This window comes from Aplidium turbinatum, chromosome 3 (assembly GCF_918807975.1).
Source record: "Aplidium turbinatum chromosome 3, kaAplTurb1.1, whole genome shotgun sequence".
Classification (NCBI taxonomy): Eukaryota; Metazoa; Chordata; class Ascidiacea; order Aplousobranchia; family Polyclinidae; genus Aplidium; species Aplidium turbinatum.
In genome coordinates this window covers 44,717,057-44,734,184 of record NC_137474.1, presented here as the reverse complement: position 1 = coordinate 44,734,184, position 17,128 = coordinate 44,717,057, and the positions used below count along the sequence as shown (strand labels likewise).

Here is a 17,128-nt window from a genome sequence, read left to right as displayed (position 1 = left end):
GATGACGATGGATTCATTGACGTGTAGTTTCGATCAGCAAAATCAGCAACTACCGCGGTTCACTCTACGATCAAGTGTGCAGCACAAGCCAATACGCATGCGCGCGAAATTACGTATGAGCGTCGTCGGATGAAACGCCTGAGCGCATTAAGGTCTTGCTCGAGTAAACAACGTCTTGCTTGAGTGGTGCTTGTAAGAATAGCTTCAGAGGCTAGTTTTACAATATGTTGTAAGAATAGCCACTTCGAAATCTTTATCTATTAAATCTGGAACTACCCTGCTTCTTTGTACATGAAGAAACCTAAAGGTCAGGCGGTGCTAATTCGGCTACCAAGGTGTACACTTGAACAACACATTTCAGGATTGCTCTCCAATCCTCATTCAATGGCACCCAGTGAATGGATTAATTCACAGACAACAAGAGGAAACTTCACTACAGTATGTTAATCTCAGTAACTGGCCTGTGTCAGTAGTTCAAAGCCTTTTGCTGGCTGCTTTATTTTTGTAAATGAAATTCACCATCATAAAACCCGTCAGAACCAAAAAAATAATTTATATTTGCCTTCTACAACGTCAAACTCTGGTAAGAAGATGCTATGTTTTAAGGCAGTGGCTATTTGACCGTCTCCGGTCTTTGAATCTGAAACACTATTTGACCGGTCATGACGTCACTGCATAAGCACTTCTTTCTTTTTCTCTTTCAAAGCAAAAGACGAGAAGCGCCGAGATAAGTTCTAAATTCACCACGTATGTATTCGTCAACTCAGTTCGTGGCGCGTAGGGTTCGTCTCCGGCTCCCAATCTAGAGGGGTGAGTTCGATACTATCCAGAAGCATTCTTTTTTTCATTCTTTTTTTTCTAAATTTTGACCCAAGCGCATTTATGTGGTCAATTTTTAATTTGAGTAGCCTACAGTCCAAGTTAGTTAATAGTTCTCAAGTATAGTTCTCAAGTTAGTTATATACAATACTTCTTTTAAAAGAAATGATAATGGTAAAACCATTTTTTAAAGAAGTATTGTATATAACTAACTTGAGAGAAAAATGTAGGGTCGTTCGGCAACACACGTTCACTTATGACGATCGGAAAATTACCAAGAGAAATTCTCAAATTCCAGCAAATTAAAAAAACTCCAACATTATTACTCACATTTGAAAAGACATAAAAAATGGGCTGTAGGCTACTCAAATTAAAAATTGAGCACAAAAATGCGCTTTGGGTCAAAATTTAGATAAAAAAAAATGAAAAATATGAATGCTTCCGGATAGTATCGAACTCATCCCCTCTAGATTGGCAGCCGGAGACGTATCGCACGCGCCACGGACTGAGTTAAAGAATACGTGTTGAAGTTAGAACTTATATCGGCGCTTCTCGTCTGTGCTTTGAAAGAGAAAAAGAAAAAAGCGCTTATGTAGTGACGTCATGACCAGTCAAATAGTGTTTCAGATTCAAAGACCGGAGCCGGTCAAATAGCCACATGCCATGTTTTAATGGAGTGAAACTATGGAATCAAGTACGGTACCAAAAGAAATAAAAGAAAAGTCTTACAATGTTTTTAAATTTAAATATAAATGTTTCATTTCTGTATTAATTTTGAATTATGCAATTCAATGTTATTAAGTTGTTATCGATTGTCTGTCTATGGTTTTTAAAAAGTACCTCTCTACCAAAGCTATAATATAAATGTTTATTAAAGAATTTGTACAATGATCACTCCTGAAACGTATCATCCGCTTATTTCTCTACACAATGTTTTTTTTTTTATGTTGCACTGTGTTATTCCATTGTTAATGTATTGTTTATTCCATTGTTAATTTTTACAAATTAAAGTGCTGGTATTGTGCTATATATTATATACCGTATGTGTTACTGTTCTTAATTTTGGGTCTTTTGTTTAAATGTTTGGGTGGCAGCTGACTTTGGTGACCTTGTGGTCTTTCGCTGCCATCCTTGTTGTGCGAATTATTTGTGTTTATTGTGTTTTTGCTTTTTGTGTCTTTCTTTTTCGCCAACAAAACAAAAAAATAAACTGAACTGAACTACAGTCTACAAGTATGCAAAACAACCTCAGAAGCTTTGTCAGTTTGAAAATAAAGATTCAAACTATCCTACTTGCACACTGACTGCGAAACACCATACACCATTAAAAGCCCCATCAGAACAACTTAAGTTGTAGCCAAGCCTACATATTGATATAATATTTAATTTGAATGATTAGTAGACTGTAAGCAGTTTTGCCAGCAATTAAACCCAGAATGTCCTTTGAATTTGATTGATTATTTTGTTAATAAAGTTTTGCTGTTTTAACATTAACTTGATGAGGTATACAGTATCAAGGACTTTAGCTCTTGCAAATATACAACATAGTCTATGAAGCTAAGTTTTAATCCCATCAAAGTCATTATTGTTTATTTTTAATTAAAACTTAAAGTTGTTTATAGTACAACATATTGGCAGGCCAGATTTAAAAAGAATTTAATAGGCCTACCAATACCATGCTTGTTAAAACATGTTGCATCGATAAATGTGATTTAGATATATTATATGTACAGTTCTACAATTTCTAAACTGAAAACTTTATATTCCATTGTCTTCAAATTTCAGCTTTTGGGTCTATTGTTTTGATAACTTATCTTTACTTGTTTGTATATATTATCATGTAAATATAGGTGGAAAAGAAACAAAAGCGCACAGGTTTCAGCTTACTCATCTGAAACAAACTAATGGAGAAAACAAGATTACAACTAGGCTATGCCTTACTGGGGTCTGCTACTATTCGGCGAGTCCGATTCGGCGAGTCCGATTCGACTAGTCCGATTCGGCGAGTTCCCTATTCGGCGAGAGCCTTTTTCGGCGAGTGCCCTATTCGGCGAGTTTTTGAAATTTTTGAAAAGAAATTATTGGGTACCGTAGCCTAATTATAATTGCCGTTTTTACATCGTTTTAACGTCGCTAAACGTTGAAATCGTGCAGAAAGGAATAAAAATAAAATGTTTGAACTATTAAATTAAAATTCGTCATGTCAATTCAGTTGTTTTTATTTCTGACCATCATATGAAAAACAATACATGTCAACATAGCAAAGGTAGAAGCGACAAAACGCGAACGTTAAAACGTGCTTGTGACCGAAGTAAGTTATTGAGTTGAAAGAAATTTGGCACGAAAATGTTACAAAAAAAAAAAAAAAAATCATGTTTATGTCTATAAGTTAGTACTTTTGAATAGTTAAAATGATTAGTTTGGATCAACAAATGTGTGGCCTGCAGCTTGGATTGAAAGGAAATTATCGGGTACCGTAGCCTAGTTATCCCGACCAGCAAAAATTTGTTCCAAAAACACAGTTCATTTTTACATTGTAGTAACAGAATGATAAGGCTAAACAAATGTGTGGCCTATCGTGTTAACGTCGCTAAACGTTGAAATCGTATAGAAAAGGGAGCTTTTGCTGACTAGGATACTTTGAAACTTTCACAGAAGCCTTTCGATTTGTTCCAAGAACCCAGTTAGCCTAACAGTTCATTTTTACATTGTAGTAACAGAATGAAAAGGCTAACCAAATGTGTGGCCTACAGCTTGGATTGAAAGGAAATTATCGGGTACCGTAGCCTAGTTATCCCGACCAGCAAAAATTGCCGTTTTTACATCGTTTTAACGTCGCTAAATGTTGAAATCGTGTAGAAAAGAGAACTTTGCTGACTAGGATACGTTGTGTTGTAAAATTACGTTTAGTCTACATTATGTTCCTACGTTCTGGTTTCCTTGCCTAGAGCGCTTCACGTTGATTGTTTTCTCAGTACGCGTTCAGTTCTCAGGTTAGCGCTCAGTTCTCAGTTTTCTCATTGTGTGAAACAGATCTACTTTGTTCGCTTTATATTTATGGTTTGTGTTTTGTAGGTACACTTCGTTTCTTAGTTTTTTAAAACTCAATAAATGGATGTTACACGTTGAAGCTGAGAAACATTCACAGAAGCCCTAAGATTTGTTCCAAAAACCCATTTAGCATAACATTTGATTTGTACATTGATTCAACGTCTGAATACATTATCTTAAAAATGCAACGTATCGTAGGGCTTCTTTGAATGTTTCTCAGTTTCAACGTATCCTAGTCAGCAAAGTTCTCTTTTCTATACGATTTCAACGTTTAGCGACGTTAAAACGATAGGCCACACATTTGGTTAGCCTTTTCATTCTGTTACTACAATGTAAAAATGAACTGTTAGGCTAACTGGGTTCTTGGAATAAATTTTTGCTGGTCGGGATAACTAGGCTACGGTACCCGATAATTTCCTTTCAATCTAAGCTGTAGGTCACACATTTGTTGATCCAAACTAATCATTTTAACTATTCAAAAGTACTAACTTATAGACATAAACATGATTTTTTTTTGTAACATTTTCTTGGTTTTATTTTTTTTTCATATCTTAAATTTTTCTGAAGGTGTTGCGACCGTGCCAAATTTTTTTCAACTCAATAACTTACTTCGGTCACAAGCACGTTTTAACGTTCGCGTTTTGTCGCTTCTACCTTTTTCTACACCTTTGCTATGTTGACGTGAATTGTTTTTGATATCATGATCAGAAATAAAAACAACTGAACTGACATGACGAATTCAAGCACGTTTTAACGTTCGCTTTTGTCGCTTCTACCTTTGCTATGTTGACGTGTATTGTTTTTGATAGGATGGTCAAAAATAAAAATAACTGAACTGACATGACGAATTTTAATTTAATAGTTCAAACATTTTATTTTTATTCCTTTCTGCACGATTTCAACGTTTAGCGACGTTAAAACGATGTAAAAACGGCAATTGTAATTAGGCTACGGTACCCGATAATTTCCTTTTAAAAATTTCAAAAACTCGCCGAATAGGGCACTCGCCGAAAAAGGCTCTCGCCGAATAGGGAACTCGCCGAATCGGACTAGTCGAATCGGACTCGCCGAATCGGACTCGCCGAAACGGGCCATTCCGGCCTTACTGGTAGGCCCAGTGAAACTGTAAGAGTATTAATCAAACAGTATAATATTTGCTTTATAAATAATGTATATATAGCCTATAGTTAATCATAACTTGTTAACTGTATTACATGTGCTTTTTTATTAATCTTTTAGCTAATTGCATCACATTGCTGTACACTGCGCTATTAATTAGTTATGCATTCCATCCCATTCCCTGGTTGCCTGTCGGAATCATAGAATCTGTTAGTTGTTGTGAAGAAATGTTTAGCCTAGTGTACTGTTAAATGCAAAAACTACCAAACTGCAAAAATATTCATTTATATATATATATGTATAATTTTCTATTGTATGAGACCATTCATTTTATTAACTGCCTTAGTTTAAATTGAGGTCAATTTCTGATGAGTAACTTTTTCCAAAAGTGATAAATTACTTAAAACTCAAAATTGAAAAGTGCCTACAAGTACAACATCTAATTTATTATATATCCACTATTTCAGTTATTGTACAATTTTCTTTTTACTTTGATAACAATAATTTATTCAATTATGGGACGACAAAAAGGTCAAAGCCAAAGAACAAAAGGAAATATCCGTCCTTCGAGTAGTGGAAGAGCAGCAAGCTTGCTTGAGAATCAGCAAGGATTTATTGGATTTAATGCAATGTCTGGTGACCTCGGTTATGTACCTTTGCTAAAGTCGTTGGATGATGATGATGCTTTAATTGATCCAGAGTTTAGAGTTGTTTTATCCAAGTTAACTAAAAAAGACGTCACTACCAAACTTAAGGCTCTTTCAGAGTTTAGTGTCCTTTGTGAAAGCAGAGGTACTGTTGAGGCGGCAAATATTTTGCCATATTGGCCTCGAATTTATAATCGGCTTTCTGAAGATAGTGATCGACGAGTGAGAGAAAACGCGCAAGCCGCCTTACATGCTTTGGTTAACTTACTGGGAAAGAAAATTGCTCCACATTTGAAACAGTTTATGGGGAGCTGGTGGGTTATGCAGTGTGATTCTTATGCCCCGGCTTCGTCGGGTGCAAAAAAAGCTTTCCAACTAGCTTTTTCATCGATTGAAAAACAAAGGAAAGCACTGTTGTTTTGCCGTGAGGAAATATTACAAACCATTTATGGAAATATTTTTACATCCTCACATGTTCCACAAGGTTCTTCAAAAGAAGAAGATGTGAAAACTGATACTGAAAGAACGATGTCCACAAGCTTGACTGCTTTAGCTTCTTTTCTTCAAATGCTAGAAGTTGAAGACATCAAGCAAATACCGACTGCAAGTTTGGAAAGATTTTATCTCAATCAAAAATTGTGGAAGTTTGCCAAGCATAGGTCTTCTGTTGTGAAAGCTTCCTTTTACGATCTTGTTTCATCGTTTTGTTGTCATATCCCTCATCTTGTTAATTCCCAGCTTCCAACAATGTGCAAATGTGTTTTATATAAACTTGATGAACCAAGTCCAATCGTTGGAAGAAGAGTTTGGGAAGCTGCTGAAAAACTGACTGCATCATTTCATTGTTGGGCTGAATATGTTGACATAAGAAAAGGTTTTTTACCCCAGTTATGGAGCATTCTTAAAAACGGCTTTCATGGTAATGCGAAGATTATTTGTTCGTATGTACTTCCATTAATCAATCAATTTCCTTCTTCCATTTCAATTCTTCCTATTTATGAAGAATTATTCAAATGCTTGCACCAGGGAGTTGATGGTGAAACTGCCCGTCACAGCTCAATGGAAACAAAAGCCATCATAACCATCATTTTTCAATGCATTCAATTGGTCTTACAAAAATCTATTGAAACTGTTGAAGAGGTAGATTGGAAAGTGATAGGCTTTGTTTTACAAGGCGAACTTTTGCCCTTTCTTAAGAAGTCATTAACGGAACAAGGTGTTAACAATTTTTCTGGCTTGTCTTTTCATCAGTTATTCGCTCACTTAATGGATAGCCTTTCACAGCAATCTAATCTTGAATCCATCACCCATCAAAACGCTTACATACAAGTGTGTTCAATCATATGGAAAGAGCTTGTTGTTATAGGAAAGGAAATTATCGACTGTGTTGAAGATGAAGATTCAACAACTTTTAACATTTTTCTCAATTGTTTAGCGGTTGTAAACACTGTGGCTATGTCGACCACAGTTTGTAAAAGTACTCAAGCTGAAAAAAAGCATGTGAAGTTTGCTGATGCTCAGGTAAATGGTGACAAGCGTAATGCAAGTGTGGAAAATTCTCCTGTAAAAAATATTCTGTTGCATCAACATTTGCAGTCCAGTATTTCTCTAATTATTAACCACGTTTTGCATGAGAAGAAATTAGATTCCTTGCAAAAAGTTTTCATCATTTCTGATATTTTCACTAAATTTGCAAACTATTCCTTGTTTCGGGTTTTATGTGATGTTGAAACTGATGTTGATGGTGCTGCTCTAAAGCAAGATAGCCCTGCATTTTTTTTTCTCAAGCAGTTAATGCCAACTGTTGCAGAGGCATGTGGACAAGAAACCACAGAGAGAGGACTACAGAGTGTTGCATGGCTGCTGAATTCATGTGTTCAGCATTGCGGTGATGAAGCTACTGATTTTCTGAAAGGAATTTATACTGATCCTGATCAGTATGGAGGGAAAGCTATGTGTGTTCTTCTTTCTCAGAGTTTCGTGAAGGATCAGCAACTTTTCATACAAACCAACAACGAATGGTTTGTGACCTTTGTCCTCAGTTTGATCAAAGACTTGCCTTCACATGAAATCAAATCTCCTGAAATCTGGGAGCTATTATTAATGTTGTTAACTGGGAACTGCAGTAAGCCTCTTCTCCAAGCAAAACCAGCTCTTGCCATCATAGAAAAGCTTCATTACTTGTTGGAACATAACCCAGCTGAGGAGGTGGTTGTCAAAGTGAACAAAATAACTTTTTCATGCTTTAACACTTACGTTGATCAATGCGATACTGTTGACGGTTTAGGTGCAATTTTAACTTCAGGATTATTGTCATTGCTAAAACTCGCATGCACAAATTCTTCTGAAAGTCTTCTACTTTCCATTAAAGACAATATTGGAAACCTTTTGAAAACATGTTATACTTGTGAAGCACTTTCAGTAAGAAAATTTGGTGAAACAGTTTGCAAAAAAGGGGGAATTTTCATGACTGACCAATTGTTTGCTGCAGATAGTGAACTCGAATGTATTGCAGTGTTTGTGCAAATCATCACAATCTTCGCTGAGGAACTAGTGATGCATCACATGCACCAAAGCTACATTGCAGAATGGCTTGACTGTGTTTCTCCATCGGAGTCACAAATGTTGGCTCTGAGGCCGTCACTTGAATCAAATGATTGGATTCGCTCACAAAGCACAGATTTTGATGCTTTGGTGAGCACTCGTTATTTTGACATTATGCGAGGTTATGCAGAGGTTGCAGTGGAACTGAGCACTTTTTTTTCTGAGGTCTACCATAACGTGACTCACAACCCACAACTCCAGAGCTTGTTTGTGGAAATACTTTTGGCTAAAGCAGCAGCTGGATCTAAAATTTTTGACATTCCTGATTACCATACATATTCTCAAGAATTTATGGCTTGTTTGTTATCTTCTGTTGTGAAAAAATCCGCCAAATTCGGCTTTGGATGGCTTTTATGTTTCGAACAGCTCTGTCAACTTACGCCTTCTGATTTGTGGGATGAAACTTCTATTCTAAACTACATTTCTTTGGAGGAGTCGGAACTATGTGAGCCCCTTGTAGATACATTAGATGTGTTCATAAGAAAATGCATTGGAGAGGCGACAGTTGAATTGGTTCTTGTTTGGGTAATGCAAAAAGTATTCGACACTAGTTTGGATGATGATGGCATTGACAATAGTACTGCTTTTACTCAGTCATTAAAACTTATTGTTTTTTCATTCAGACGTATCAATGAACTTAAAATTTTGAACAATGATGAGAACAATCACTGTTTTCACCAAACAATTGTGGAAAAAATTCTTGAGTGGAAGGTTTTGCATCCTCGGTCTTTTCTGTTTGACTGCGACTTGAGTGCAGCACCCACTTACCAATTAAACTTAAACATTGCAATCATTGAGTTCTTGGAGTGCATGGTTAGTGTTTATGCTTGCACTTTGCCAAGTGAGGTCTGGGACTTCATGGAATGTTCTTTTGTGTCTTGGGTAGAAAGTTGTAGCGTGACATTCACAAAACCTCACCAAGTCTGTGGAACTTTACAGGTTTCAATGCTCAATGCAACCTGTTGTTTGATGAAAGCTTTAGAGAAGTTTATCACTTCTTCAGAAGCACTGAATGACCCAACATTGCCAGTGTCTTTGACAACCGAATGGAGTGAATTTTTCAAACCTGCTGCCCAAGCTGGACTAGTTTCTGTTTTTGTCAACTTAGCAGAAAGTAAATATCCTCGAATTGTTGAAATTCAGCAATTGATTGGTGACTGCCTTCAATCCATTTCATCAAAAAATTTACTTTCCTGCTCCTCACGGCTTGAGACTCATCTTCTCCCAAGCTCCAACCTTCTTAACTCAGTTCAGACTCTTTTGCACCACCTAGGTATTTTATTGTTGCCGAGCCATAAAGGTGACTGCAGTGTACGCCAAGTTGTTGCATATACTCTTCTTTCCAAACTTGCACAGCACGTACTTGGCACAGCAACTACTTCGTCAGATTCTATTCTTCCACCAGAGCAGCTTTTGCATATTTTAAGAGAAGTAGCACCAAGTGTAAATGAGACTTTTTCTAATATAGCGAAACAACGCAGTCAACGTGGCATAAAAGCTAAACGAGTCAACTTAGACGAAGATGAGAATGAAGAACCGTTGATGGTTGATAGCAGCGAAGAGGAGGAAGATGAAGAAGATCTCGGTGATGAAAGTTTTGATGTAAATCCGAATCCTGCATCTATTCGGTGCTTTTTGTTAGTCTGGAAACTGTTGGTTGGTTTAATTCATCACATCCCCACAGAAGCAAGATCTCAGTACACAATTGCTTTAAATGAAAGTCAAGTCACTTCTGTTTCCAAACTGTTAACTGCTCTTACACTGCTGTTGCCAAAGACGCCATTTGCCACCGATGCCGATCTGAATGTAGTCAGTAAGTCTAACATGTTTGCATCTGAAGTTAAGTTACCATCATCTGCTTCTAGATCTTCGGTTGTGCAGCAATTAGCGTGTTTATTGTACAAAGACATTTTGTTGACACTTCCAGCGATGGCAAGGACTTGGTTCAATTCCCTCAATAAGTTGGAGCGATTGACCACGGACGGCTATGCTTGCAAGTATGTGAGTCCTGCAATTTGCAAAGACGAACTAGACGCTGTCGGTCGATTTAAAACTCCCTCCGGGCTTGATGTAAGGGCGCGACGTCAGACGCGTGAGGTCGTCGCTACTTACGCCGTGTCTGAAGCTGATTTTGAAATTCTGATCGTACTTCCAGCTAATTACCCTCTTACGCCACCTCGTGTTAATACCATTCGTAAGGCTGGAGTTTCCCAGACGTTATGGCGATACTGGATCTTACAAATGACAATGCTTCTGCAACATCAAAATGGAAATATTTTAGATGCTCTTCTGCTGTGGAAGCAGAAAGTTGATAAACGGTTAGACGGCTTGGAAGAATGCATGATTTGTTTTTCAATTGTGTATGGTGCGAACGCTCAATCTCTTCCCAAGCTGCAATGCAGGACTTGCAAGAAGAAATACCATGCTGAATGTTTGTACAAATGGTTTGACACCAGCAGTCAGTCGACTTGCCCACTTTGTCGCTCCCCCATGATGTTCAAATAGAAAACTTTTGGCATTTTGGCTTGGTTGTGGCACTTAGTCGTTAATTTATTGGATTGTAAGTAAATTATTTCGTTAGTTAGGTGGCATGGCTCATTTTTATGGGAATTGTCACAATCATCACATTGCCGTTGACTCGTTGTATGAGTTTGATAACAAGGACCATGTGGGAGAGGATGAAAAGAAAATGAGGCCCATGGTGTCGCTTGCTGTTTTGTTTGCCTTAAGTTTATTTTACATTTCCCGGCGGCTTTATAAATTTCAGTCGCTTTTTTATTCTTTTGTATTGTGCTTGCGTCGTTCACTACTATCAAGGATAGAACATTGTGTTCATTAACAGAACTTCATTCAGCAACATGGGTGCGCAAGTTACTGGGTAGTTTATAACTGTCATTAGACGCCATGCTTTTAGCACACTACATTGCACATATAAAATATATTAAGAAATTTAAGCTACCATACGATTTTAAATTTACTGAATGAAAAGCTTAAAACTTCATCTCCGCAAATTTTTGGTGTCCGCAAAGTTTTCTAAAGTAACTGCTGAATACTTTGAGTTGATATAGCTTCAAAAGAAGTGGTACACGCAGTGGAGAATGCAGACGACATTGTCATGGGATTCACAGCATTGTGCTACAACAAATTATTGTTTTGATTGGCATTGCCAATGCTGAATATTTTATGACGTTCCCAGAAGAGTTTCAATTTATGCGCACGCAGTGTAGTTTCAGTTATTTAGTGAACTGGTATTTTCAACTTTTTTATTCGGTTTGATCAAGGGCTCCAGCCATTTGTTGTTATACGCACCGTCTTACTAAATCTTCAACGGATTTAGTTGCTTGTTAACCGTTGAACTGTATCAATTTGTGCATTGCTCTCCTGGTACTTTGTGGTGCATTGCTGTACCAAGCACACCTTCAACTCATCAAAGTCACCCGTATTGGCAAACAATGCCATTTTACGTCATTAGTAAACACGATCCGCTTTGTCGCTACTCACCGCCACACAATGAAGAGTTTTTCTTCGTCAGCCTATCGTGTTTCTTCGACCTGAAAGTATTACGAACTGTTGCGCTGTTTTATGTCTAAAGCTTTGGCGTGACGCACCTAAGATATTGTCCAAATTTCGAAAAAAGCAGGCGAACTGTTGATCATTTGACTTTAGACTGTCCATGGAGTGCACCACCCGGTGGTTTCAACACAATTTACCAATATCGAAATATATTTATACACTGACTAAAGACAACGATCTTCAAGTGTGAAAATGCTGAACGGAACTACTGCATCTAAGATTCATGTAATATGTTTTCTTTTTTATCATGAACGTTTTTGGAATGAAAATGACAGACAGCAAAATCCGCCATTTTTACATTGATTTAACGTCTGCAGACGATCTGAATCAATGTAAAAATAATAAATTTTGCTGTCTGGGTTGACACAATAATTCACACAGCTTACCAAATATGGAACCTGCCCATGGACGCAAAGTGGTTGTAAGCCTTTAAGGTTTTAAGATGTGTATTAACATTTGTTTGAGCACAGTAATATGGTGCCTTGCAAGGCAACAAAGCCCAACCCACAAATAATTATCACATCGTAAGGTATTCGTGGGGTTTATTTTATTCACTAGGTTACTGTGTTTTTTTTGCTTACCATAAGGCTACTGTCCTTTGTGTAGGTAGGCTAGTGGTTCTCAAACTTTTTTCGATGCGACACACTCAGAAAATTATATTTAAATTTGCCCATACATAACCACCCTGTATGTTACCAGCGTTTTTGCCGCGCGTTATCAAAGTGTGACGATTGTATTTAAATCGGTAATTTTTGCAAATAGTGCCATTGATCAAAACAGTTTTATCTTTTCCTTCATGTCAGTTTCAAAATTGCACTGAATTAAATCGACAAAATTGTCAAGCTTCATGTAATACTCAGTTTTCTCCATGAAATTATCGCACGACGTCCTTATAAATTCTGAACTACGCGCCATGGCGTCTAAACGTGAAGTTTAAGAACCACTGGTTTCACCTAATGTTGACATCGTCCACCCAATATGTAAAACCTTCCCTGCATGTGATTATATTTCTATCTATTTTAAGCATTCTGATGTTTTGAACGTTTTTTTTTTAATTAAAGATTGGTCGTAGCAGTCACTGCTTTTGTTAAAGCCATTAGAAAGGGAAGAAACTCCTAAAACGTGACCTTATTCAGGGCTACAAGGTCAGTGACCTCGCGTTCTATTGGATTGGCAGAGACCATAATCAGGGCTACATGGGCTCTGCCAACCCAATAGAACACGAGGTGTGGACAGGCAGAATTCGCTCTCAGACAAACAGACAGGCCACTGGCCACACCCTCAACATGGGATTAATTTCCTGCTGGTAAACTTAGGCCTTTAATCAAAATGGTTTGGTGATTATAAAGTTTGCGTGGGTTATTATTGTAGGGCTTCCGTTGAGGGAACGCTCCTGGAGTGGAAATATAAACTTCCGCCCTTGCCTTCAACTCTTCGCTTATGATTTTTTTAACGTTGCGAGCTTGCACAAAAATGTTTGTCATGTATCTAGTGGTGGTTAGACCGGTAGCGCAAACCGCTAGTAGGAGATAAAGATCAATTCTGCCTAATTTGTGCAAGTAAAATTTATGATAAAAAGCTTTAAACATTTGAGAGACAGTCAAAAAAATTCTTACGTGCAATTTCAGCGCTTGGCCTTATTTGTTGAGTTGCAATCTGTCTCAAAATTTACCGCTTCAAGTCGCTAATTACTTTTCTATGCAAACTATGGGCTTTTGAACGAAATGTAACTAGCCAGGACTATGTCGTAAATTAAGTGAACGTTCCGCCGTAGCCAGCTTGTTCTAGAGAGCTAGGGAATACATTTGGATGACGTGGATTCGATTCTTACCCCCTGTGATTACTCTTTTTTCTGTAATTAGCAAACAACGTTCAAAGCACTGATCAACTCTCTGGCTGAGTGCCAGAAAGGTCACAATTCCAAGGTAGCCACACCATATTCTGATTGGTTCATGCTTTACAAGCTCTTACAACAGTTGTTACGTCAAAGTGGCTACCAAAATTTCAGACTTCTGTTTCATTCGGACTCCGCCCGAAAACGGTGATTCCGCTCCTACAATCGACATGCAGCACAACTTGTACAGACATTAACTAGGGATTAAATTTAGATGACGTGAGTTCGATTCCTACCCCTGCCATAACTCTTTTTTTTGTAATTAGCCTACCCAGCAAGTTTCAAAGTGCTGATCAACTTTCTGGCTAAAGTGCTAGAAGAGTCACAATTGGACAGTAGCCAATTAAACAGGTTCTGATTGGTTCATGGTTTACAAGCTCTTAAAAAGTTGTTACGTCAAAGTGGCTATCGAGTGGTAAGCGTGGACGTTGCTATTATAGCGACGGCCTCGGCTACCGTAAAAACGCTGCGAGAAGACCGCAGCGTTGTTTCGATGTCAACTCTAAACGTGAAAACACCATATAATAGATGTTATTATGCCACACTCTTTCAAGAAATGAAGAAGTTCAAACAGCAACAGGTCTAGAAAAAGATGTTAGAAGACTGACCACAGTTCACCAAAGCAAAAATCTAATAAATAAATATTATAATTAACCTGCTAAAATAAATATAAACCAATATATAGGCTTCTCTTGTATAATGTTGAACAATCATTTGGAGAAATTTCAAACCATGGCATTATTTTCGCAATTTTTGATGAGACGAAAATCCCACGGTTTAAGTGACGTAAAAAATGGCGAAAAGAAGATGATACAAAGCAAATTAAGTGATGGATTTTTTGTCAGCTGGTTGGCTTAGGGGTTAGGGCTAGAAAGTAGTCATTTCATTGTCGCGGGTTCGATTCCCACTACTGCTATTGCTCTTTTTCTTCTGTAATTACCAAATTAAGTTCAAAACAAGCATTAACTCTCTGGATGAGTGCGAGAAGCATCACAATTGGATGGTAGCCTCTTATAACATGTTCTGATTGGTTGGCGGTTGCATTGTAGTCATTCGCAGTGGCAGAATTTCGACTTGTTAAAGTGGCTACCCGCTGGTTAGGTCAGTGAAATGCGAAGAGAAAAATAAGCAAAACGATCTAGAAAATTTTATAACAAAAAATAGAGAAAAAAGGCATAGGCCTACCGTAGCCTACTTTATGAAATCTTTGTGGGAGCATTCCATGTGTACATTTGTGACGTGCCTTGCGAATCTAGAAGAATTGTTAGTTTTAATTAGCAATGTACACTATAGCCCAGTATCGTAGCCAGAAATTTTTGAAAGGCGAAGGGGGGTTGATGACCCAGCGGCGGGGGGTCTGGGGTCCTCCCCCAGAAAAATTTGAAAAATTACTTTGAATTTGGAGCATTCTGAGAGCATTTTCAACAAAAATGTGAATTATGAATATTCCTGTAAAATGGTGCTGTCAGGTGGCATAGCAAAAGGATAAGATCATGTTTTCTTTGGCATTTTTTGAAATTAAAGCTAAGTCTCTTCGTTTCCTTGTTGCTAATTCCTGGCTGAGATGTTTGAATGTTTGGTATTGGCAAGACTCGCTCTTTTAATGCAGTTTTGTTTAAAATTAGGCAATTTTTTTTACACTGAAAGCATCATTCTCAATATCGTGACGTCACACGCGTGCCAAAGAGGAGGGGGGTTGTGACCCCCAAAACCACTCTTTGGCTACGCCACTGCTATAGCCTAAACCTTGATAATAATAAATCAAAATTTAACCATCTGCGTCGACCGGGAGTCGAACCCGGAACTAGTGCTTGGAAGGCACCAATGCTAACCGTTACACCATCGACGCTTGAAACTACATCACGTTGTACGAGTTAACAAAGAAAATTTACGGCTTCGACTTTGCTGATAGGTGGGTTGTTTCTGATTGTTCATAGTCAACGATGTCATCGTTAGAATGACGTAATCAATGAGAAGCATTAACGTCGTTGGCGCTAACTCAGTGCTGGTTCCCAACCTTTTTTATCCGGTTGACCCTTTTAGTCAATATTCAAATCTAAATCCCCCCTCCTATAAATTTAGTTTGTTAAAAACTCGTTTACATTGATATTTTATTCTAAGTCCTGGAAGATAAACTAAACTTTCACTGGTAATAAGCTTTTTAGCCTGCAATATTTCTTTTCATACTTAAATAACTTAAGTAATGAAGAACATTCCTGAAAAGTATTTTATTCAAAGAATACATTTAAAATATAAGAGTTAATGGTTAATGCATTTAACAGCCAGTGTGAAGCTTGTGATTTTTTTGTTTTGACAACTCATGAATGTGGTGGAAGAGTATTGGAAAGAGCACAACGAATAGCCTACTGTATCATTCTCCACGTCTAATCTGTTTCTCTGTTTTGTTTTCATTTGCAAGAGTTGAAAAACCTGATTCGCATAGATAAGTGGAAGCAAACGGAAGGATACTTCGAATAAATTTTTCTCTGCCACTTTGATAGGAATTGCACATTTATTGGCGAAATCCAGTGATTGATTCTTCTCTGAATAAGTCTCTTGCAAGAATCCGTTTTGAGTTCTAAAAATTCATCCTAAGAAGAGTATTTTTTTTCTCGGTGTCATCGCATATATAGTATACCTCAGCATTAATTTTTACATGCATGTTGCAATTACTAATACCAGCTAACTTTATACCCTTGATCATTTCGTTCAAAGATCTATCAAACCAAACCATCATTCAACAACACAACACAGTTCAATCATGGTATTATCTATCCCTCCAAACTGTGCAAAGCAGCACAAATGCGCAAAGCAGCACCAAAGTCTGTTTTGGCCAAATCATCTTGGTCATCTCGAATCAAGCCGTTCACAAAGCGTTTCAGTCTGCCAATGAAGCGCTCGATTATTGTTGTTGATCGTACGCCAAAACACTGATGGAGATGAAAAACATGCAATGCATGGAGCCATCTTACTTTCTTCGGAGAAAAAAATCACGTAAGTTGCCACGCTTCAAAAGCGTCTGCTCGACATCAACGTTTCTTGGAAAACTTTTCTGTCTTACCGCATCAGCAGCAAAAGGCGGAGCTTCAGCGTGAGAACTTAATGCAACGTTTTTAGGGCTCAACCATTGGGATGCATGCTTAACGAAATGTTTCAGAACACTGTTGAATACTAGTTCATCAACAGATTTATATGCAAGTAATTAATCTCTTGTAAACAGTTGGCTTTTAAATGATTTGCGGCTATAGCTGTGATGGAAACTTTACAATCTTGTCGGATTTTCAGATGTTGGGACTTAAGTTTTGGTATTTTCTTAATTATGTTCATCAAACCACCATCTTCGTATGCATTAGGGCCTTTCACTTTGCCTTCCAAAAAGCTTTTTGCGTGTGTAAAATAAATCTCATTTACATGGAAGAGA

General features: G+C 37.6%; 1 protein-coding gene and 1 non-coding gene across 2 annotated transcripts; one reads left to right on the top strand and one right to left on the bottom strand.

Annotated features, from left to right (window-relative positions):
• Positions 1–5,504: 5,504 nt before the first annotated feature.
• Positions 5,505–12,881, top strand: LOC145767184 (E3 ubiquitin-protein ligase listerin-like). The gene has a single exon (XM_082578958.1). It carries the CDS (start codon positions 5,505–5,507, stop codon positions 10,743–10,745), a length of 5,241 nt encoding a protein of 1,746 aa, XP_082435084.1. The 3' UTR covers positions 10,746–12,881.
• Positions 12,882–15,484: 2,603 nt separating this feature from the next.
• Positions 15,485–15,556, bottom strand: Trnag-ucc (transfer RNA glycine (anticodon UCC)). The gene has a single exon. It is a non-coding gene; the product is annotated as a tRNA-Gly (tRNA).
• Positions 15,557–17,128: the final 1,572 nt, after the last annotated feature.

Coding starts and splice junctions, on each gene's coding strand:
- LOC145767184 (XM_082578958.1), top strand. CDS start 5,505: ATGGGACGACAAAAAGGTCAAAGCCAAAGAACAAAAGGAAATATCCGT.